The sequence below is a fragment of the Cinclus cinclus genome, chromosome 5 (genome assembly GCF_963662255.1).
Source record: "Cinclus cinclus chromosome 5, bCinCin1.1, whole genome shotgun sequence".
In the NCBI taxonomy this organism is placed as follows: domain Eukaryota; kingdom Metazoa; phylum Chordata; class Aves; order Passeriformes; family Cinclidae; genus Cinclus; species Cinclus cinclus.
Window position 1 is genome coordinate 60,117,992 of NC_085050.1, and position 23,936 is coordinate 60,141,927.

Here is a 23,936-nt window from a genome sequence, read left to right on the forward strand (position 1 = left end):
CTGGGAAATGAGTTCAGGCCCCAGTGACTCCAAGACCACAACACTGGGCTGTGCAGAATGTTCCCAGTGCATCCCTACGCCCTGTTCTAAGGCAGTCAGTACTGCTAGCCTTAAAGAACACCTTACACAGTGGCCAGGAAGAAGATGAACTGAGACCAACTAATGCTAAATAATAAATTACTGTTGTGAAAGATGTCTTTCAGAAATCCATCATTCACCATGACACTCCCTATACTAAAATGAAAACAAAAAGAGGGAAAAAAAAAAAAGGGACTTGATACAGGATTCCTGCTTTAAATGTCCACAGCAAATTCCAAAATGCCTATGTTAGAAAATCATACAACACAAAATTATATTGAAATTATTAATTAATACACTGCATTTCTGTGTGAGTTTTGGAGCTTAAAATAAAATATGCTCAGTAAAATGAAAGGCCTCTACGTTCTCCACTACAATATTAAAAAGAAACAGAAGGATTAAGACTCAGGATATTACAAAGCTAGTGATAAAATTATTTGGAAATAACTTTGCATAGAACCTTTAAGAGCAAAGAATCTTATGTAAAGGTAAGACTTAATTAAATACAGTGAAATACATCTTTATTGACATCTTTATTGACATCTTTCCTGCCCTCCTGCATCACCTCCCTTCTAGCCACAAGTCAACTTCATAATAAGTAGCTGTGTTGAGCTGATCATCCAAGAAGGGGGTAGGAACTGCCACCATCTGCATTTTCTCTGAAATAAGGACATCAACTGCAGAAACACTTTTCTGTGCCTCCTATTCCCCTTCCAAATAGATTTAATTTCTGGCAAACAAAGCACTGCAGCTTGAAAGACTCAAGCCCTTTCCTGAGGTGTTGGGCATAATTCTGAACACACATGTATTTTTAATTTCCACATTTAGTGATTATTTTTTTCCTCTTCCTCTCCAACTGGTGATATAAATACAGAGAGTGTATTAACCGTCCCTTCTGCAAAGTCTTTACCCTGACTTTTGTCAGGATATGCTTGGGGAGAGGACACCGTATCTGGTGGAAGCTGTAACTGAAGAAGAGGATGAGGCATGACCTGAATAATAAAGTGACTGCTTGGAGTCACTCAGTCAGCCTTGTGACTGCTGCTGGTTGTCAGGCACAAGAACTCCCCAGGGACTGGCTTTGGACTCTGATACTTTGATTATTTATTTTCTTTTACTTTGATGTATTTATCAATTACTACTTCACAGTGTTTTATGCTACACCATGTTTTAATATACTGTCCAATGCCATGCCCAACTTCATATCTTTATACAAACAATGGCAAGAATGAAAGCCCTATTTAAGTGAAAAAGACAACCTAAGAAGACAAACAAAAAGTGTGCTGAGGTATCATTCAAAGAAGATAAATTCATATTTATAACCTCTGCTGGTTTATTCTCTGCTCTCACATCCTGTAACTCACTTAAACAGCTGCTTCTCTGTGTTATCTTTGCACCTCCATAGACCTCAGAAGCAAACAAGTCCACAAGGGCAGATCCTTATGGTCAGATGGAATCCCATGGATATAAATTAAAACAGATTGTTCTTTGCAATAAGTATTCCTTACAGAGATGGGACTGAGAGGTGCTGATAAGCCTTAACATGGAAGGTCAAAATTAATTCTCTCTTCAATCTTCTGGAAGTGTGTGTCAGAGTTATATTTTGGGTTATTCAGACAGTTGGACACCACACAAATGGTCAAGGAGAAACCAGGTAAGTTAATTCTGAAAATTAAATTAAAATAAAAATCCTGTGAAAATAGAGAGTGGTCATTAGAGTGTTTTCAATAAATGCCGCTTACAAGCCACCAAACCAGAAAATTAATAAACTAAGAAACAGTGGACATGGTAACCAGGGTTCTGTGAGCTCACGGCAAGAGGATGAACACTTCTGTGCAGACATCCAATGGCAAGGCATCTCACTTGGCTCAGAAAGACTTGGGACATTAAACAGTCATCGGGTAACTTTTGGCTGCTCCCAGCCTGAGGTGAATTGCTTTTTTCTTTGAGATCTCTCAAGTACCCCACATTTACTCAAGAGGTAAATACACTGCATGCAGCTCTACAGGAATGTCACAAAAGCTTGCTCCATTTGTAAGGTTATTTCTGTTTGGTTATGTCTAAAGACAAAAACTTCAAGAAATTATTTATTCAGAAACAAGATATTAAGGTCAGATAATCATGCAAACATTGCTTTAAAAACATTTATTTGCTCAAATAATTTTTCTTTTCTCCTTCTGTCTGCATTTATCTATCTTATTATACAGTCTTCCTATTTCTGTAGCGTTCCCACCATCAGAGATGCATTTTATTGCTTTGGAGTCTTCCCCTTACATGTTCATCCATCACCTCTGGCAAGCACACTGTATTTAAAAATTGAGAACTCCTTTTATGAAATATGTAATTATGGCTCTGTTGCAAGCTTGTTTGCCAAAAGCCTGTGAAAGGTTCCCAAGCTCAAAAATATATTTACTGTACGGAATTGCAGTGCTCCAAATACTATATATCTTACTCCCTTTCCAACTTGCTTCCACAAAGGTTTTATTTGTAGGGCCAGAATCCTTATTTCTAGCACATCAGTTAAAATAAACAGCGGAATCCTTCCAGGTACTGTAGTTCCTGAGGAAGATATCTCTCAACTTACCTAAGCTATCAGAGATCCTGACAGGCCCTGCAGTCTTCATTTGTCACCCCCTGCATCCTGTCTGCTCTTGGTTCAGGTTGTATCTTTTACTGTGAGCAGAGTCATCCACTGTTAACTGAGATAAGGAGGAGCTTTCTAGGCATAACATTCTTCTATATTCCCCACAAAAATACAAAGAACATCAAAAACTCTCGCTCCATGTGTGAGGGAGTCACATAGTTTTTGTTTCCTAAGCCCCAAAAATCTGCACAGAATCAATCTGAATGACAGAACAAACGCACAGAGGAAACAGAAAAAGTCTACTTTCCAATTAAAAAAACCTGTACTAATTAATGCTCTTATTTTTTCCCCTCAAAAGCTTTGCCAGTGTGTAATGTTACTATGGAGCTTGATAAAAAGCAGTAATGTTATGATAATTTAAAATCCTTGATATGGAAGAAAGCAGAACCCAAGTGATTTTATGTATCAGTAGCACTGTACTTTACCTGCTCTTTCTGGAAACAGCAATCATCAAAGTTGGAAATACTTCAGTGAAGTGCCTGCACAGCCCACCAAAAGAAATATTAATATTGTGCACAGAAGTAGTCCAAGTGCACAACAATAGACAGCAGCACTTGAAAAGGTCACTGAGAAACCATAAAGATGTCAGGGTTTGGAAAAAGAATAAAAACAGGTAAAAGATGAACTTTAAAGTTGATTCCATAGAGGAGCATATTGGAAAAAATTGAAGCCCCCTTCACTGCTAAGACCGAGCCCATTGCTCAAAAATGGACAATCAGAAGCAGAGGAGAAAGGGCAAAGAAAAGATTGGGACAACTGACTTTAAAACACAAAGCCACTCCCACCTTCTACCTTTGCATCAAATCTCAAACCTGTTTTCACTTCTCTTTTACAGCAGAAGACTTCTGAGCAAACCATGAAATACCTTGTGATAACCTTCATCTGCATTACAAAGCTCTGGGATTTGCTTCTATTCTCTGCATTAAACTCAAAATTAAGAAACAGCTAAGAAGAGAGAAAAAAAAATCCAGTTAATTTCGTGCAAGGTGTCTGAATTTGCAGGTTTTTATGTAGTTATTTGAAAACTACTTTCACAACATGTACATCATGGCATCAATTTAAGGATAATGCTGGGCAACAGCCTCCATTTCCCCCAGCTTGTATTACAACTGCCTTGCTTTGGCATAAAGCATAAACAGGACTGTCTTGTGGTAACTGCATCCCTTACACAACAAGAAAGAACAGAACAATGTAAAATTCACAACAGATGCAAAATCAGGCCCTCCCTAAGCTGTGAATCTACTGGCTGAGAAGTAGCAGTCCTGGAAGAATTCCTTTATGTCACCGCATGGCTCCAAGAGTTCTTCCATCGGTCACAGTATCACAGGGAACATCAGCTGCGATTCATGGCTGCAGATGAAGTAATACAATATGGCCCAGAGGAAAAATGGCTTATTTTTTTTCACTGGGGCTGCTGAGACATTTCAAGAAAGGCAAAGGAAGCACCAACAAATCTGCCCCCCAAGAAGTGTTTTTCAAAGCTTTACTTGATCATTGTTGGTCAAGAACAACTGAACCTTTAACTAGCAAAGGCTCTATCACCATTCCTACTTTTCTTTTTCTTGTTTAGAAATAACAGCTAAATTTAAATCCTATGTCTATTGTCAGAGAAAAACCTGGTAATGTGCTCCCTTGTCTTTGCATAGTATATTTAATTTCATTTCCTTCATTATCTTTATGACAACAGTTAGATGTGCCATAATAAACTTACATAAGTTTCCTCTAACTCACTCCCAAGCAGGTGGCCCTCACATCTACCTCAAGCATTACACTGCTTGTAACACTTCTTTTGGGTGCTACAGCACTAAGTTCCTATGAACTTATGAAAGTATAATTTGGTCCTATTGCTATTTTTAAACCAAAGTTTAATCCATTTCGATAATGCCAAGAAGTTTCCACCTTTTTAACTTTTTCCCCCCAATTCTGCTTAAGACACACTTCCAAGAAACAGTTTCAAAATCACTCAAACATTTGTGCAAATTAGGACCATTATGGGGCATACAAATTTTCCTTTTTGTTTTTATCAATGTGACAATTTCTGCTTTCAAGTCCATGGGAAATATGGGTTTTTTCTTTTCTAAAGAGAAGATAATAAACACAACTAGGGCACTTGGCAGAGGCTAACACTAGTAGTTCCCCATCCACCATTCAGGTACAAATAAAGATAAATTGGACTTCAGATTGTATTTTTCTTTTCAGCTTTCTGCCTCTTTTTGGGTGAAGCAAAATCTTCTGTACTTGGAAGAAGCTGGTGACCAGAAACCTCAGCTGGGGGGAATGCAAAATAAAGCACCAAATGCTGGGTGAGTTCCTGAGCTGAGTGAATTAATACAAAACAATCAACACTGGATGAGCAAGTAACTACAAACATTTGGCCAGAACCACCTTTCCCAAGGTGCTTGTGATTGCTGCTGTGAAAGAAAACGTTTTTGCTGCTTTTATTACAGATTGCCCAAGTGATAGAGACTGAATATGCCATTTCCTTGAGACTTTTAACTCACTCTTTTAAAGATATTAATGTGTCTCCTTGCTCTCTCCTCCATCACCAGCACATGCATCTACCTGTAAACCATCCCCCCCTTCTGCATAATTCTCCCATCTGTCTTCTGCTTTTGCAGGGCACCTGTGAGCACCACAATCTCCCCAAACTCAACTAAATCACACAGCAACAAATCAGGGCAAATTTGTACTGAGATTGAAATCACACTGTAGAAGTAAAAAACCCCCAAACTTGTCTTCAGCTTTGCTTCGATTATTTTTAAACAATATTCTTTATGTCTATCTATCCACCTGTCTAAAGAGCTGATTAATTCTTCATTTAAATTACTCTTAGGTAGACAAATGCTGTAGAACACAAACTTATACAAGGTAAGATAGGTGCGGACTGAAGAGTCTCAAGGTAATTCTAAAAAGAAATGTCAGGAATGGTGTGCTCCAATTCTTTTTGCAGAGCTAGAAAAGTAATTTTAAGACCTGTCTTTCTATTTCATGCTGAGCTGGTATTTGGAAAAGTTTCATCTTTGGGAAACAATGTGACTCAGTGCTGATGCTTACGTTTACAGAAGATTCTGATATTAGGAAAGACAAAAGAGGATATGAAACCAGAGATAGGTTTGAACGAGATGCAGATTCTAAACCACAGCATGCTCAGTATCTGTAAGCCAAATGCCTCATCTATCAAATCTTTCAGGAGGTTGTTCAATCACCACTGCAGCTTTGTTACTAAATTTATATTGCAGAATTAGAGCTGGAAGGGACCCCAGGAGGCCATCTTGTCTCTCCCTCACCCAGAGGCACATCAGTCACGCACCAAACTTACCCATCAGTCCCAACAGGTGCTTTTCTTACTTATCTTTTTTAAAAAAATCCTCCTGTGACGGGGGCTCCAGAGGCTCCTCTGACAGTTGTGCCAGTGCAAAAACACCCCACTGCTAGAAAGTTTCACTTGGTGTTTAGCTGCAATCTCCTCTGCTGTCATTTAAGCCTGTTATTCCTTACTCTGCTCACATGAACACAGGCAAAGTTTATTATTTTCCTCTCAAAGCTGTGATTTTACATATCAGAATTCCATTATCATATCTCCCTTCTTTTCTTCTCCAGACTAAATAAATTGGTAAAATTCTTCAACCTTCGTGCACAGCTTATGTGTTTTAAACCTCTGACCACCACTGTCTCCTCCACACTGTTCTTGGATTACAGAGCCCAAAATTGAACTCAGGGCTCCATCTGCAGAGCAGAATTACCACGTGTGCCTTACAGACAACATTCTCAACACCTGAGCCAGATGTTTGTCCTTTCTGCAATGCCAGCTCTAAACACTAATCCAAATCCCTGTCTTAAGGTGCCCTGCCTGGGCATTCATTACTCCCCTTTCTTCGTGGCACTCACCACTCCCCCAGGCACAGAACTTTGATCTCACTGCATTGGCTGCTATTTTTTACAGTTTATTCAGTTCCACAAGATAAGTATGAACTCTGCTTCTGTCCTCTGAAGTGCTTATAGCATCTCCCTGCAAGGTGTGCCCCAGACATTCAGCAAACATCCTTTCTCCTCCATCATCCACAACATTAATAAAATGAATGAATGCCAGAGCAAGCACAGCCTCTTGCAGACCCCACGTGGTCCCTGGGCTTCGGCAGCTACACCTCACCCTTAGTTAGAGCTGTACCTACCCTGGGTTTCCCTGCTCACTGTGGGCATTTTGTGGGAGGACACATCAGAAGCTTCACTCAAGCCCAGAGGTCATTAACTATTGTTAGGCTTTTTTTTTCCATATGCATCTCCAAGTTGGTTCCAGTTGTCCTTCCTGAAGCCAACAGGTTTTGTTCTGCTGTTTTCCCTTCTTCCTTTCCCAAAACCAGTTCTACAACTTTGTGCCATTCTCCCCCAAGCTGTCTTCTATCACTTGCATCAAAAGACAGCTCCTAAGAACTTGGTGGGCAGACCCTGTTGTACTAAATTCACTTCCCAGAAAAATACATAGTAGACAAAGTCCCACATTTCTCACTAAGTACTTCCAATGATTGTAGCTGCTCAAAAAACCCTTCTCAAATTTGACCTCCACTGGTGTCATCTGGTTAAGAATATTTCTGGCAACAATGATTTTACTTTTTCAAAAATCACTTGCTACTGAGTAGATATTACTCAGCAAACTTATTATGGTAAGTTAAATAATAAGAGTTGCCAAAATAGTAAGAGATTTCAATGAGTATTTTTGCCTGTATGAGAACACTGCACAGTATTGGAAAACAAAATTTACCCTGTATAAAGGCAGCCCACAGTGAAACAAGAAACACAAGCTTTCAGACAGATGTCAAGTAACTTTCAAGACAGCCATTAGACATGGAACTGAACTCTTTCTGCTTGTTTTAATTAACACCTTTCATCTTGAAGACCCTGTAAACAACTGGCAAAATAATCAGTGCAGTGACTTCCCAGGGAAAAGTGAAATCTATGCGGTCACATCAATTAGAGCAAAGTCCTGCTATTTAGCCTGTATTGAGAGATTGGCCAATTCACCAGGAATTCATGGGATGCTCAGAAGGAAACGATCACATTCCCTGCCCAGCAAATACTGATGGTTAAGATAAACTAAGACATGTACAACGATGCACGTACTGCACATTTCACTTGTCCTGCTTTAGCCAGGGAACACACTGTACACATGCCTGAGCAAGAGGTTATTTGCTGATTTGAAATGGTTTATTCTGCATAATAAATGGTATTTTCAGCTCTGAAAGGGATTCTGCTACTTATGACAACTGTGTGGCTGCTCAGGACACAGCCTCTACTGCTGCATCACAGATCTGAACCATGCAGCAGGAGATGCAAACCAGCTTGGGAGCAGATCTAGAAAACGCTGCAGTTGGCTGAAGCCACCTTGGTTACAATCCCATGGAATGAACCAGAAATGTTCATTCCTGTGCTCGATGGCTGTGGTGCAAAGTGGTTGTCAAGGCAGCTGAGTGCACAGGGAGAGAAGGCTGCACACAGGCAGACGGTCATAGGAATCTGAAGACAGGATGCGGTAGATGGAAAACGTGCCAGAGCCACTATCAGGCAGTTTCGCACTGAATTATATTGAACAAATTCTGCAAAATATGTCTTGCTTTGGAGAACTATGCCAAGTACAGCCCACTTCTATAGGAGTCCAACTATCTCACTTCCCTAGAATGAGTTTCCACAAGTTGCCAGCTATCTGTCTCCTGCTATCAGACTGCAGAGAGCCACCTCAGTGGCTGGCAGTCCCAGGCCTTCCACAGAGCTCACACCAGTCACTTGTACCAACAAGATACACTCTTTGTGGGAAGAATTAGCATGTTGGAGATAAGGAACTCAAATCGGTTACTAAAATCAATCTGCCGCTCTCTCACAAAAAAAAAACCACTTTCCTGCCATCTATGAAGCTGTCACACAGGTTGGATTTGTCAGAGGGACATCCCTTCAGTATTCTTTTTCATGCACCTGCATGGATTTTTACATGGCCATACACATGCATACCCATATGTACACGCACACACACACACAAAGAAGAGTATTTGGTTGAATCTTACTCCCAGACAAGTACCAGAAGAAAAATAAAATTAAAAGGGTGCTTTTGAGGACTGAGAGAGGCAGGCTTTGCATGGCTTAGGGAGTACCTACAATTGGGCCCTGCAGGCAACAATGACTATGTGGCATCTGCTTCCAGCACCACTTTCCCCAAGCACATTTCACAGAAATGAACAGCAGGACCAAGCGCCTGATGGAACATGCTTTGGTAGTGAATTAAGTGCCACTCTCACTTTTCTACCCTGACAGGAAGCCAACAGGGGTCAGGGACTCTCATCAGCAGGAAACTGAAGGGGGTATCCAATGTCTTGGATGGGCAGAGCTCATAACTCAGACCAAAACTGAAAGCAGATAAAATGATCATAAGCACTAATAATGGGATAAAGCAACGGGGGAAAAAAACCACTACATAAGTCAATTCACATGCACACGCACCCCACTCTGCAATTACATTGGCAATAAAAATTGCTGTTCCATCACAGGGATGGAAACAGCTGCCATGGTTTTGAAATATTCTTTCAGGCTTTCAAAAAAGTCAGAAGTCCGGCAAACATGATCAAGGGAATGGAGCAGCTGTCATACAAGGAGAGCCTAAGAGAACTAGGACTGCTCAGCTCAGAAAAAAGGTGCCTTTCCAACAGGGAAATAAGATGAAATCAGGATCTTAGTGATGCCAGTGGAGAGAGGGCAAGGACACAAATTAAAACACAGGAAAATCCATTTAAACATAAGAAAACAATTTTTCTTATGGTGAGCAAGGTCAAACATTGGCACAGCTGGATCAGACAGACTGTCCAGAGTCTCCATTCCTGGAGATGTTCAGAACCTGACTGGACATAGCTTTGAGCAGCAAGATGACTCCACTCTGAGGAAGGGACTGGAACTAGACTTCATACTTCAGCCATTCTGTGATTCTCTCAAAAATAATAATCCACAGGTTCTGCTGTCCTGAATGAATTCAAAATCGATTGCTTGTAATCATGCTCTTAAGCCCTGGCTTTCATTTACAAATGCTAACATTTGAACATTTTAAGAAAGTCTTCCTACAGTAAATAGGATTACCCACAAGCGGAGTGAGAGGCTTTTTGGCAGATGTAAGCAAACAACTGTAAGAAGGTGTGAATCATTCTAATTAACTCCATGGGTACATAGCAGGGAAGCTACACAAGGGCAATTTAAATGCCAACATTTCACTGCTGGTCACTTCAGTGGAAATCCACAGGGTTTGTGTGTTTCATAGTCCCCTAAGGCCTAAGGGTATTTTCCAGGGTGACAGAAATGGCAGTGATCCAACAAACAGAAATCAAACCCTCAAGGTGTCCCCTCATTTCTCAGTGTGCTTACAGTGGTCTCATGGTGATGACCCAAAATTCAGAACTGGTTGTTGTAGAAGATTGTAAAGTTTCTTTTGCTGCAGAGCACAGAAAACCAGAACAGAGCACAAATACTGCCAGAAAATAGTGGATGTGAGCACCTCTGCTGGTTAGACCAAAAGAGCTCTTGCTATCTACTTTGTAGATGCTTGAGTCACAGAAAATTACAACAAGAGCTATATTAAGCTTAAAGAATCTTTAAAAAGCAATTAGGCAAGAAGATACATGCAAACTCATACTAGAGAATGTAGAATCTACACAACACCACCACCATGATTTTGTTCATCGTATTCAAGCTAAAATTCTAAATCTTAAAGGAGGTATTTTCCAGCTACAGTAACAGAAAAAAATAAACAAGATTAAGTGCACTCATGGGCATGCCAGTCTCACACAAACGCTGAAATTTCACATGGCTGAAGGATACAGCCTCCCTTCACCTTGCTCAAATCCCAACATTCCCACAAACTATTAGTGAAGAAAGGAGATTAGTTCACTACTTCCCTGATGTGGCCACACAGGTGTTGGTACTGCTGCGAGCAGAATGTGCAAGGATGAGGCCCTGGGAGCAGGCAGGTTTTCACCTTTTATCATTATTGAAGTTTCAGTGGAATTACTGCTATAGAGAAAAGGACAGTGAGTATGACCAATAACAGGAGAAACCTGTTTGCAGAATAGTCCTGGAGTTCCAAACATACTGGAATCTTTTTACATATATTACCTTAGATCAATAAACATAAAAATGGGCTGATCCTACTAATTTAATCATCAATAAAAAAACAACTGACACTACCAAAATGCAAAATTTTTGCACTATGTTTCCAAATTTCTACTGAAATAAACACCATGCTACTGATTCTGAACAATCCTGAAGAGAAAGCATGGTCTGTCATCTTACAGGTCAGGGCAGGTGTGGACACACAGGGCAGAGGAGACCCTGATGCATTTCAAAAAGATACTGCAGCACAGAAGCTTTACTGGCTTAATTTCACTGAAACAAAACAACAACCAATAAGTTAAGCTGTGGCAAAATTTAAAAAGAGAGGGCTATTCCTGGACTAAAACTCCCTAAGACCTACATCCTCCAGTTCCCAAAGTTTATTTTAGCCACCTGAAATTTATTTGCCACCATCAAAATTACAGCGTTGCAAGTAGTACTAAATTCTCACAAGAAGATGGATTTAAAAGAAAAAAAAATCAAACAAATAATCCACTACAGATGGGATTGTTTCAATATTTGGCACTGTCAATGCAGACAAAGTAGAATACCAGGCTCTTGGTAAACAAGAGAGAAAATAATGAAATATTATTATAGTACACACAGATAGATATACATGGAGGAAAAAAATCCCAAAAAGCAGATGTTTTCACCAATATTAATGTACCATCCAGAAAAGGAATAGTGAATATCACTCATCTGGCTTCCATGAAGGCAAGTTTGATTTACAGAATGAGTCAATGAGATGGTGGAAAACTATTAAAGTACATTAAAGACTGACTAAGGGTCAGGAACAGCAGCATAAGATCAAGTTTTTAATTTATCCAGTGATCTGAACTGAACTATATAGTCTGACATAAAATTATTCTGTCAAAAGAAGAATCTTATACAACAGAAGATAAAAATGTCCTTTTTAAAGTGACTGAAATAAAATTTTTAATTTCTTCTCCCTACCTTTTGCTAGATTAAAAGAGACCACTTTCTTATAGGGAGCAGCTGAAATTATTGAATTGGTTTGGATACGACTTTGTATTAAATATTACTTTGACACTATGGTTATTTTTGAGTAAAGTGTAGGTTGCTCTAGATACCCAAACTATTTCCATTCTTGAATAAAAATGAAATTATTTGGACAGTAAGACTAATACAGGAAAGTGAAACATAATATGGTTATTAACATAGAAAATACCTTAAAAAGTGAGAGAAGCAATTCCCCAAATCTGTAAATCAGTAATCAGTAAATTGCTAAATTTAATCGGTAAATTTGAACTATACCCTAGGAAACTCTGTCTTCCCTTCTCAGAGAGTTAGGAATTCACCACTGATTATCTAGGAGATACCATGACTTCTGTGGGTCTGATGAGTCCCTTTCTGACAGCTGTTGGAGATTTCACTGTTATTTCCTTGGATACCCAAAATAAAATCAACTCTCCTTCCTGTGATACTGGTGCTGATTAGGAATGCTCCACCCTTTTTTCAGGCCAGATATCATTATTTATTTAGGATTTTTTCCCCCCTCCACTAAATGCCCTGATCAATGCATTGCGTTCACACATCTTTTAATATTCTTTCCTAACTATTTCATACTCCTTGAGGGATCTTATCTATTCAACGTCCTACAAAGAATGCTCTGCCACTTAAATACCCAAATTTGCAATTTTCTTATAAACTGGCTATAAAGTGAAGTGGTTTGCACTGAGGGGGCCACTAGGCTTAAGTCTCAAGGACTGAACTTTGGACCCAATGTACTTAAAAATCCTCTTTAATAGTTTCAACACACACACACACAAAAACCCTCAAACAAACAAGAATTGCATTAATGAAAGCAATATCAATATGCAGAAATTTCAGAGTACTGAAGAAATAATCTCAAGAGCTAAAATAACAAGTGAAACAATTCAAATTACAAGGTCATATGCCTGAGAGTGTAGGAACAAGAATTTCTGTTGCATGCTGAAATCATCAGCTGAAATTATAAAGGAAAAGAAAAACACAATACTATTTTACCAGCAAGGGAGACACCAGCGTGTTCTAGTTACAAAGGCTGTGGTTAATCAGGAGAGGCATTTCCAATATTCACTCGGAAGATTGCAGGCTGCTAAAAAAGTCAGGGGTAAAAACTCCTATGAAGGAGCACATACAGCTCTGACTACTCATATTTGCAGAAATTTATGCCCCTAAACAGAGACAGAAACAGTATAGGAAATGGAAACCCTATAATACTAAAAGAGACTAAAAGACACTGGCTGGATCACTTTCCCGAAACAAAGTCAGGATTAGAAGAATGTAAGATGGCACATCAGATGGTGAACATTGCAAGGAAGAAAAATTAACAAAGTTGAAGGACAGCACTGGTAAAATATCAAAAGTAGAACTTGCTGTGAATAAATTCAGGCTGGAAAGAGAGTGGTCCCAACTCTTCAAAGGGGTGAGCTTCTAGAACTGCATCCTCATAAAAATAATAAGGATGATGGGTTTTAAGATGAAGCTCATTAATGAATAAGATGGCATAATGTTACCTAGTACAGAAAAGGATTGAATTTGACACATGAAATGTCCTACGTTCCTGTAATTTTTCCCAATTCCTCTGCAGCTGGAGTGCCAAAAAGTTGGCAGGAGGCTGGGGATGCAGCTGCCCATTTTGGTGCTCATTTGAGAAGAGGCAAATGTGTACATGGGGGTCCACCAGGGCCACTGGACTGGGAATTTCCCATCATTTTTTGACACTGCTCTTTTCCATTTCTCACTGTCCTGTTTCAGGGATGGAGTAACCCAAACCAAATCTCAAGTGAAAGCATTTTTATGTGGGAGAGCACATATACACTTTCATACCATTTTTCTGTAAGACTTTCTGCAGGCCTTTCACAATTCTGTTCCTTAATGCTGCTCTTTGAAGGGATAAAATGTTTTCAGAGCTATCCATTGCACTACATATGCTATTTCTTCTTGCAAGGCTGAAATGAATAAGAAATTTACCTGTGGGTATTCTGCTGCTCTCTTACATGAATATAATGTTTGTAATTTGATTACAAATTTAAATCACATTCTTGGTGCTACTGAGAAGTTGCACTTCAGGCCTAAGAATTTGTTGTGAAGCTGAGAAAAAACAACATATTTGGAATTATAAGAGTTGTTCCAAAAATAAAAATGTAGCAAAAACTGGCATTAAAAAAATTTCAGTATAATTGCTACTATTATATGTCAGAGTCTTATAACCACAGAGCAAAATGTGTTATAATCCACAGATCTATCAAGGTTCCACAAAACAGATTATAGAGCAGCACAAATATATAAAAACTAGTTCCTCAGAAGCCAACCTAACACTCCAGGATGATCTAACCAACAAGACACTTTACATCTTTTAAGCAGAAGATCAAACATGTCACCAAAACCCACCCATGTTTCTAGTGGCCTCACTGAAAGTCAAGTCTTAGAGAGAATTAAAATTCTTCTGCATTTATCTTTGTATGATGTAAGAGTCTTGCTGCTAGAGGCCGTGTCCTCTGAGCTATGGAGCCCTGCCTGAGGAGTCTGTGAATTCTCATCTTTCATCTGGGCACATGAATATTCCACGTTATACCAAGGTAAAAAGCCAGGGTTGAAAGTTAATTTTAATACTTAAAAGCACCACACCTGATCTGGTTCTCCTTACCCAGAGGTACAGAATCCACTGCTTCCTTGCAGAAGTGTGTCTGTGCACAGCCTAGAGACCCTTGTCCTTATCCTACAATTTTTTTTCTTCTTGCTATGCATATTTACCCTTAGACAGCATCTAGCTCTTACCCTCTTCTGCCACTTCACAAGCGCTGTCAAATGACTATTCAAGCATTAAAAAAAAATGAAGGGTCTGTTAAGTTGTAAATTAAATGACAGTCTACAGCTGAAAATTAGCAGTAACATGCCCAAAAGTTTATTGATTGCTAAGAAAAGGTGCATAACCTCCCCCCCATAGCTGACTCTGTAATTACTGACCTTTAGAACCCCAGAGCTATTAATTTAAGAACAGATAGCAGTGAACTAGCAAACTAGTTATTTTGCAGCAGGACAGTGAAGGCACGTATCAAGTTTTTGCATGTGTTCAGTGCGACCTTGAATAGTATTATTACATGCCCATGTTTTCCATTTTCGTGCAGAATATAACCCAAGCTATACCTGGACAAAAAATGCCTGTCAACTAGTTCAGAAAATCAGTGGGAAGGCACCTACAGGCACTATGGCCTTTCAGTACATTTGAAGAACTCCACAACCTTCTAGAAAGGTTCTAAATTACTGTTAAAGTCAGGAAAATTGTACTGCCATCCTGGTATGTCCTGCAAACATTTCGTCTGTACTCCAGAGACGGAAATGGCCAGGAACAGGAGAATAGCAGGCAGTAACTCAGCATCAGTGCAGTGGCAGACAAGCACACACAAAAAATCCCATCACTCCTCTTGATATTGCTAAATTTAATCTGCTATAGACTACTGCACAATTCATAGAAACAGCAGCTAAAGACTATTAACACAAATGCTCCAGCAATATTTAACTTTTCTCTTGTTCTTCTAAATAATAAGCATTTACTATGATGGAGAAATAGCTGCTGAAATAGAATAAGCAAACCATATTTTAAAAGCATTGATCAGGTGGAGTTTACAGTAAGAAAATTTTAGAAATACCTGTTAACTGGAAGTAACAAAAGAAAAAGGTATCTGACCTGGTGCAGATGTCCTTCCATGAAGAGTAGTTTCGTTGGGAAGGAGATCTTTTGAGTTGGATGTGAATGGTGATTGTCTAAATGTGTCTTCAGAAAAGAAAGGGCTATAGGAAAACACAAGATGCCTTTTTTTAAGGAACACAGCAGTTAACAGAAAAAGTAGTAAATACGAATTTTGACTTCAACATCTCTGTTTTGTAAGAAATACCATCTTGTTAAAAAACCTATTTCACTTACAGAATTCATGCTGAAAAATAGGCAGACCATAAGGCAGTGTGCTTTGGTAAAATTGCATTTCAGAGTGAAAATTGAAGACCACACAAAAGGCTTTTAGCTACATTTCAACATCTCACATTTGCTGTATCACAATACAATACAGATCATTAAAATTAGCACTTCAAAAATTTGTATTCCATTGTCATATCTGGAGAGGGCAATCAGGAAAGGTAAAAAATATTATTATTTAATAATCTGAAGCATACAGTAGCTATCTTTAAAACAGAACTTTTCAAGTATTAGGTTAAGATGCTGAATAGTTCTATTCTGACATGGCCTTTCATGAATGAAACTGCCTCCATGAATATGATTTTAAAACTGGAAACAATTCATAAATTGAATGGGTGCACCCCAGAGAGTATAAAGCACAAAAATTACCAGCTACACAATTCCAAAAAGAATATTCTGCTTTAGTTTTAAATTACAGGCAGAAAAAAAATAGTTAATTTCAATAATGAAACGGCATCTTTGTCAAAGTATTTGTTTTCTGCTCAATTAAAGGTCATAACAGAAACAAGAATTCCTTGTCTGCAGTACAGACAGACATCAGCAAGAGGTACATAAAAAATTCAAAATGGAAAACTACAGTCTTTCTTGGAAAAAGGCTTTCTAAGGGAATGTATTCCACCTGCATGCAAACTATCAATGTCTTCTAAGCAAAGTGAGAATCACTTTAAATCTGATCTCTCCCAGACTGAGAATCCTTAACAGGCTGGTGTATAGTGGGTGTTTCAAAGGTGCAAAGAAAGAGGCCAGACCATTTCTGTAGCCTTTTCTTACCCAGAAAAAAAATCCAAGAAACTTTTCAGGATAAAGGACCTTCTGTGAGGTCTTACAAGGTGTTGCACAGTGGGTAGTCCAGACTCAAAGTACGTGCCAGCTGCACCAAGCTGACCTCACCAGTCCAAATACCCAAAGTTTCTGTCCAAAAGGCATCACTTGCCTGTGTTTTCCCTTGTGCAGTTTTTCTGCAGAGAGTGAAAAAGGTGTCTCCACCAAGTCACTTGTATTCTTAGATCTCTTCTGCCTCAGGGAAACTTGTTGATAGTTAGTTGACTTGATTGTGAAACACTTTTGGCAAGCACGTTGTTTTACTTTCCTATTAAGTTTTTTGGATATTAATCATTTTGTGCTGTTCCATATGTGACAGTTAATGGGATATTTTGGTATTTCTACAAAATTTTGAACACATCCATAAGCAGTCAACATTGGGCTGTGCTGAAGGGGAAGGCATGAAGTTGCCCCAAACCTGAACAGTTTGAAGAATGCAAACAGCTGAACAATGCAGGATACTCCAAAAATAAGTGACCAGGATACACCAAAACAGCTCCAACACACATGTGCAAAACTTAACTTCTTCCAAGACTCACACTCCCACTCAGGGGTGACATAATACGAAACAGACTGACACTGTACAAAAATACACCATGATTTATTGCAACATTCCTCTCACTGGTTTAATAATGACCTGAAAGAAAAACAGCAATAAAAAGTGTTTTATTACTACTGCAACTCTTCAAAATCTTGTAATCCACTCGGGTTTCCATGTTGGCCTTCCTGCTTGTGCCTTAGATTCAGTCACTGGGATACTGTTCACTGCTGGTTGCAAGCAAAACGGATGGTGCACGGCTCATCTATTTCAGGTTACGCCACAGATTGTGAGCAGGTGCTGTTGAAGGCCACATTGTGTCAAATCCCAAGGATTTCCCTCTCCTCCACTGGCCTCTGGTGAATTACAGAACCATCCTTGGATACCTCTTTTCTGCCTTCCTCTAGAATGGCAGCTGAGTCTCTTCAGTGGTGGCCCTATTACTATTATTTCTACTTCAGCAGCTATGTCCTGCAATTCCCAGTGCAAAGTATAGAGGGAAGAGCTCCTGCTTCACAGCAAGAAATTACACACATTGTCCTCATTCACTGTGCAATGTCCTTTCTGACAAAGGTTAAGCTTTAGGATATTTATTTTTCCTCTGGCTGCACTTTTCCAGTTTCATGGCTGCACAGTTCTCTAGATGAAAGAGACTTATCTTGGCATCTTACGCTGGCGTGCTCACTTCCAGATCACTCTCTTCTCCACTTTGTCTTCTCATCACAGATGCCAGGCTCTACCATCTCACCCAGCCACTGAACTGTGAGGAATCCTTGCCAGTTCCAGCTGCTTAAGCAAAGTCACATGGAAGTATATGCTGGCAAAGTCCAGGAATACTCACAGGAGGAACAGCAACAGATAGTTTAGAAATGTTAATAAGGAACAAGACAGCAAAAAGTGCCTGTCTACCCCATCTTGCTGGGGTTTGCTGATTTAAGCCTCAACAGTGACACAGCTAAATCTTTGTGCTTCCCAGCTACTCACAGGTGGACAACATTGACCTCACCTTGGCTCTCTGCAGCTGTCAGCACATTTCACACAGCAGTTGTGATCCAAATGCCTTTTTGTCATTGCTCCAGATGTGGGTTATAGTGAGCCAAACTGCAACACCACATGTTTTCTTAATGCAGTCCAATTGCCTCTGTCCTCCACTGGCTGCTCCATCACATTCTATTTTTGAGAAGGCATCATACCCTAACCAGTAAAGACTTCCAGCTGTTTATTTGGTTTGGATTTGGTTTGGGGTGGGTTTTTTTTTTTTTTTTTTTGGCAAGGTCTTTCAAGTCAATCTGTTTGAACTTGCAGGATGTAGTAGACTGACTCACTCCCCTCTCAAGAAGCTCTCCTCATTCATGTCTTCTTCTGCTGATAAATAGGCAAGATAAGAAAAGCACTTGGAGAAACTGAACCAGGCACCCAGCATTTCATGCCTTGATGGGTAGCAGCCACTGTAAGGACATCTCAGGAAAGCTCAACACAAGTTTGACAACAGCCAACTGTGCTACCCTCTTAAAAGTTGGCAGCCAGAAGAAGGGCAAGTTATCTTTGAACTGTCCTCAACCTTTCAAATTGGAATTATCTTTGATAGATCCAAAAGTAGCTCTGGATTCTCACACCAGTCCTGCTGGTAACATCATGAGACACTGAAATCTATTTTCAACTATTTGTCAGCCCGTCCCTGCAGCATACCCTGGCTGGTTAATGAGTAGTTGGACAATATGTGCATTTCTCTCTGTTTGTATCTCAGGTTTATGCTTTTTAAGTAGCCCAGAAAGGCTGTGCAGGCTGCATGTCTGACAAATTCCCACACTAGCAAATATGGGAAGCATTCACTGTAAGCAGAAGCCAAAAGCTCAACTGAATTATCTTTCAACTTGTAACATCAAAAAGTCCCTAATCTACATTTACTGAGCTGGTCAGTTTATTAAAAACAAATTATTTATTGCAGCTAAAATGAATGAATTGGATAGGACTAGAAATCTAAGTACAATGTATTTCAGAGACCTTTTCTTTGCAACCGAAAAGCTTTTCCATTCTGTCTGGGCAAAGTTGTTATAAGTTAGCACTGAGAACTTCTGTAAAGGGGCTGCAGAGGCAAGAAGCTCTTAACTCTCTTGGAATGAATTCTTCATCTGTTCAGTGTGCTCAGCCTCCAACCCATCCACAACAATTAGGGAACTTTCAGGTAGGAAATAAATATATCCTTGCCAATTCCTGCCTACTCCTCCTACCTTACCAAGGGCTCCTAAGTGTTTACCAATTCCAGCTACCACTTATTGCATAAGAGCTTTAAATCTTCCCATAGGGACATGTCACTTTGCAGCTCGTGGATATGTAAACATCTTGTGGGCTTGTTCCCAGCCACAATACTGTAAAGTGCACATTTCTTTAACAGCATAGGCCACAATAGGATCATGTTTTTAACTTCTTCTTAATTTAAGTTACTGTAATAATGTAACTGCAATATTTAATACATGTTTTGTTAGCACTGTCTTACAGTCTGACTTTTAAAAATTCATCTCTAGAATGTATTGAGATGACAAAAATACCAAACAGAAATTTTTCTAAAGAAATCTAGCTAGACAGAAGACAATCAAAACCACCTCTTCTTACATTGGTCCATGTCTTAAAATCCAGTTGTCAGCCTGGTCTTCCCTCGAGCACTGCATGTACCATGCAGTTTCACGTTTTGTTGGAAAAAATAGAATAAATAATTCTTAAAATGATGTGTGAATACTTGATCAGAGGAGAACAGACAAAAGCCCTTTGGGCCTTTTTGACTTATGAACCCTAAGCAATCAGATCTATAGTTGCAGCTTTCAGATATGGGTTCTATTACTCATAGAAATACCTTACATTTGTACTATCAGGTCACATTTGCAGGATACAGACAGGTTTGAGTTCACAGGGTAAGAGGAGGCAATGCTATAAACAGTGCAGCTTTGCGGATAACCATGGGCTGTACTCACCTGGCTGTAGTTCTGATGGTGTTATCTTTATTGTGGTTGTGCTCTTTGCTCACCTTTTCTGCAGAGGAACACATATGAGTTTTGTGATTATATGTCATATGCTCTTTATCACATTTTATTCAGCAGAAATATTTTTATGCTTTCAGGTAACAGCATAACTCAGGATAATTTAGGGGAAATGGTTCCAGCATGATTAGAGAATGGGCATGACTTTATTTAAATTAACACCCAACAAAATTTTCAGCTCCGCACATCAGTGTTAGAGTTCCATGCAGAGTGTGCAATGCAAGTGTTCATCTCCCACTGCCTTTGTGTGATACATGAGGTTCATCTTTGCCAAGGGAAGTGGGCACTGCAGCCCCAGGAGTGCTGTATCTTGCAGACACTGGCCACTTAGGCCAGGAACTGCCATCTGCAGATTCCCCTCTATAGGGATCAAAGTAGTCATCACAAATTATTTAATTAGCTTTCAAAAATACAGGAGCTGAACTTTGGCTTTTCCAACTCAGTTGAAATACTGTGAACCTGACCTGGCTGCCACAGTGCTTTAAAGCATATGCAAACTATGGGGGGACATTTGGCAAGGCCTCTGTGTTTCAAGTGTGAGGGTAGGAAGGTTCTAACTCCTATTTGTTTTCAGCCCTGGTGATCTCACAGTTTCATAGAACTTTGGGGTTACACAAAAAAAAAAAAATAATCTCATTTTATTCTTTAACTTCAGCTATTGAGCAGTTGCACTGGATTTACCTGATAGCTGGAAGAGCAGCTCAGATGCCATCTTCACTGATATGTCCTGGCTGAACAGATTTCTCTCTGGGAGCACACGGCCTTCAGGTGCCTTCTGGATGCGCTCGCCGATGTCTCGCCCCAGTAAAGTGCTGTAGCCAACGTTTTGGCTGGGTGACACCGAAGCCTGCGAGTCGTGGATGTCAACTTCCATCGGTTCTTCCTTTATCTTTACTGTCTGGGCTTCCTTGAAACTCTCAGCTGCAAATATGTATTAAAAAAACCCAAAAATAAACAACCGCCATAATTATTTAATTAGGCTGCAATTTTTCAGAGTGCTCAAACCAGAAATCACAATTACCAAGTTCTAATTTGTGTACCGCATCCCTGCGAATGGGAAGGGAAGCAAGCAGCTGACAGCCTCAGTTTTCTTCTGGCTGTTATAAATAGAAGCAAGCTCTTGAAAATAATTTTTCAAACTAGAAAGCAGGAAACAGTTGCATATTTGCAAATATGAGTTACATCACTTTCTAGGAATACTGCATGTGTGATGACACAGTCGTTAGTGAAGCTTTGTTTCTATTTATTAAACGATGTTGCAGCTCCACACCAGCTCCCCTAAGGTGAGCACTGAAGGCCTCTTACAAACTCCAAATTGCTCTTTATCAACCAGCACTGACAGTCAGCAGTACCAGTATGGGGATAGGGGCAGAGGAGGAAACCTCATCTCCTCTACCATTCTCTCTTTTATAGAAAATTCCAGACAACCATGTGAAGAACCTGTTGTTCATTACACCTGCACAAGCTTTCTAGATGAAAGGAGTATTCGGGGGCTCATGCTTTTCTCAAGGCTGACAGATATTTCCTCATACAACACAAGGTCCAGACACCTTAATGTACAGTTTTCTGAAGTCCATATCCTCCCCTCCTTGTCTTCCTCTCCAGCATCCCAGGTTTCATAAACAAAACCATAGTCTATAAGCCAATTTCTGGTTCACTTTCTACACTTGGGATTCCTTGGGTGTTGCTGAATGCTTTGGTTTGGCTGCAAGGTAAGTGATCATTTTTTATTCAGAATAAAAGCCCCAAAATCTGAAAATCAAAGCTCCAAGGCAACTTGTTTACTACACCCCAAATATCTATAGAGCCCTTTCGATTCAGACTTCCTACTGTGAAAAGAGAAGTTGAAGACCTGTAGAATTTACTCTCAATTTAGTTTCAGAGATAGAGGATGTTTTTTCCCCTAATGGTTTTCATTCAGAGCACTCCTGAAAGGGCACCGGTATCATGGCAGAACTCCCCAACGAGGTGTTGCTTCTGCTGGCTGGATGCTGACCAGAAACTCCAGAGACAGCATAAAAAAGGCAATATGCTTGGAAAACCAAGAATATAAATAAATGCATGAACAGAGTTAAATACCAGAAGGGACACCTAGGTAAGAAACCATTCCAACAAAATTTTTTTGTTCTGTTTTTCCCATCCTCTCTAACTCATGTGTGACTGCGTCAGTTTCACAGATTTTATTTCAAGTGTGAAAGATTCAGGCCTTTCATTTTCAATTACCCAATACTACAACAGATCTCAGAGGCACCAAAACATGGTTTGGTTATCCCCAAAAATATTTTCAACTTCTTCAGCTGGTTGGTGCCATGCTGTTGCCTCTTTATCAATAAGGCATAAACATTCTACCTAAAATTAAACTGGTATCTATCACCAAGTCCTTTTTCATTACCTTGGTTTTTGCTTGTCTCTACATTCCTGGATTAGAGAAAAAGTGGCTTTACTTCCTACAGCTCTTAAAAAAAAATAAAAAAAAAAATTAAGCCAGGAGATAAAAGCCACTTGGATATGTTCCAGGAACAATTTACATGAAGTGCTTTCAATCTTGTCTTATGACATTTCTTGACCTTTAAAATATACATATAAACATTGATAAAAATCTGTACCATCTACTATCCACAGATACATCTCAGATTTCAGAAGTTTTAATAGTGAATTCTCAGCTGAAGGCTGGTTAGAAATATCATAATGCCTTTTTTTTTGTCCTGTTAAGATTTTTCCTTTTTAAAAAAAAATTGTTTAAATCTTCCATTACTCTCTTAAACCACAGAACCTTGCATCTGCGTTCAAAAGTGTAAAAATAGCATGCTACACATTGAAAGTGAACACAGAGCAGCAAAGGAACGCATCAGGTAACAGTGTCAATCAAAAGCTCAGGTAACTCCACAAACAAATGAGTTCTTCAGATGTCTGACAGACTGAGCTCTGCACCCAGCTGCCAAATTTAGGTGCAGAGTCAAGCTGACCTTTGCTGCTCTCTCTGCTTTTAAAATATTCTTTCTATTTCTGTTGCTGCTCCACACAGTTTAATTCCCTGTCCTGCAAATGCTTTTGTATCAGACAAACTGATAGGACCCCAGCTAAGGCAAGAGTCAAGCAATACCACTGACCTTCTCTCCCTCACCATCAGCGAGCACTGCAATTGCCCTAACTAAATCTACATATTTGATCATTTCCTCTGACCTTTATCTTCCCAGCTGCACCCTTTTGATCTGACAGAATGTCCCTGCCAAATGTGAATTCTGTCATACGTTAAATCCCCAAAGCAAACACACAAAGAGAAGGCTGAAGGAGGGTTTCTGATAATTTTACAAGAGCTAATGAAAGGGAAACACAGCCAGTCTGTCCCATGAGCAGCAATCACAGGCATAAAACCCTGCTGTGCTAGATTTTGTGCTGGCAAAATACTGCAATTAAGGTTATGCCCATACCTGTCTCACCATATAGGCAGTCAAACTCCAGCTTCTTGAGGATTATTTTCCCTTCTGTGCTGTTCATTGTGCCCTTATTTCTTTACACAGGTCTCTCACATGGTTATAGTGCAGCTGCAGTTTTTTCAAGTCAAGTACAGGTACAAAAAAAGGTCTCCTGCTTTAAATAAGGAAATAATTTTATCTTTGACTTTTATAGCAGACCTAGTAGATGAGCTGGTTAAATAATCTGCAATGTATCAGAATATGAAGGTAGGATATCAGAGTCAGA

At 39.5% G+C, this 23,936-nt stretch overlaps 1 protein-coding gene across 1 annotated transcript in view; it reads right to left on the reverse strand.

Annotated features, from left to right (window-relative positions):
• The window catches only part of ZNF827 (zinc finger protein 827), a 78,869-nt gene that overhangs the window by 13,322 nt on the left and 41,611 nt on the right, over nucleotides 1-23,936 (reverse strand). Inside the window, exons 6-8 of the mRNA XM_062493659.1 lie at nucleotides 20,916-21,155; nucleotides 20,169-20,226; nucleotides 15,555-15,658 (exon numbers count right to left, since the gene is read on the reverse strand). Coding sequence (XP_062349643.1) covers nucleotides 15,555-15,658; nucleotides 20,169-20,226; nucleotides 20,916-21,155 — 402 coding nt within the window. The remainder of the gene's footprint in view (nucleotides 1-15,554; nucleotides 15,659-20,168; nucleotides 20,227-20,915; nucleotides 21,156-23,936) is intronic.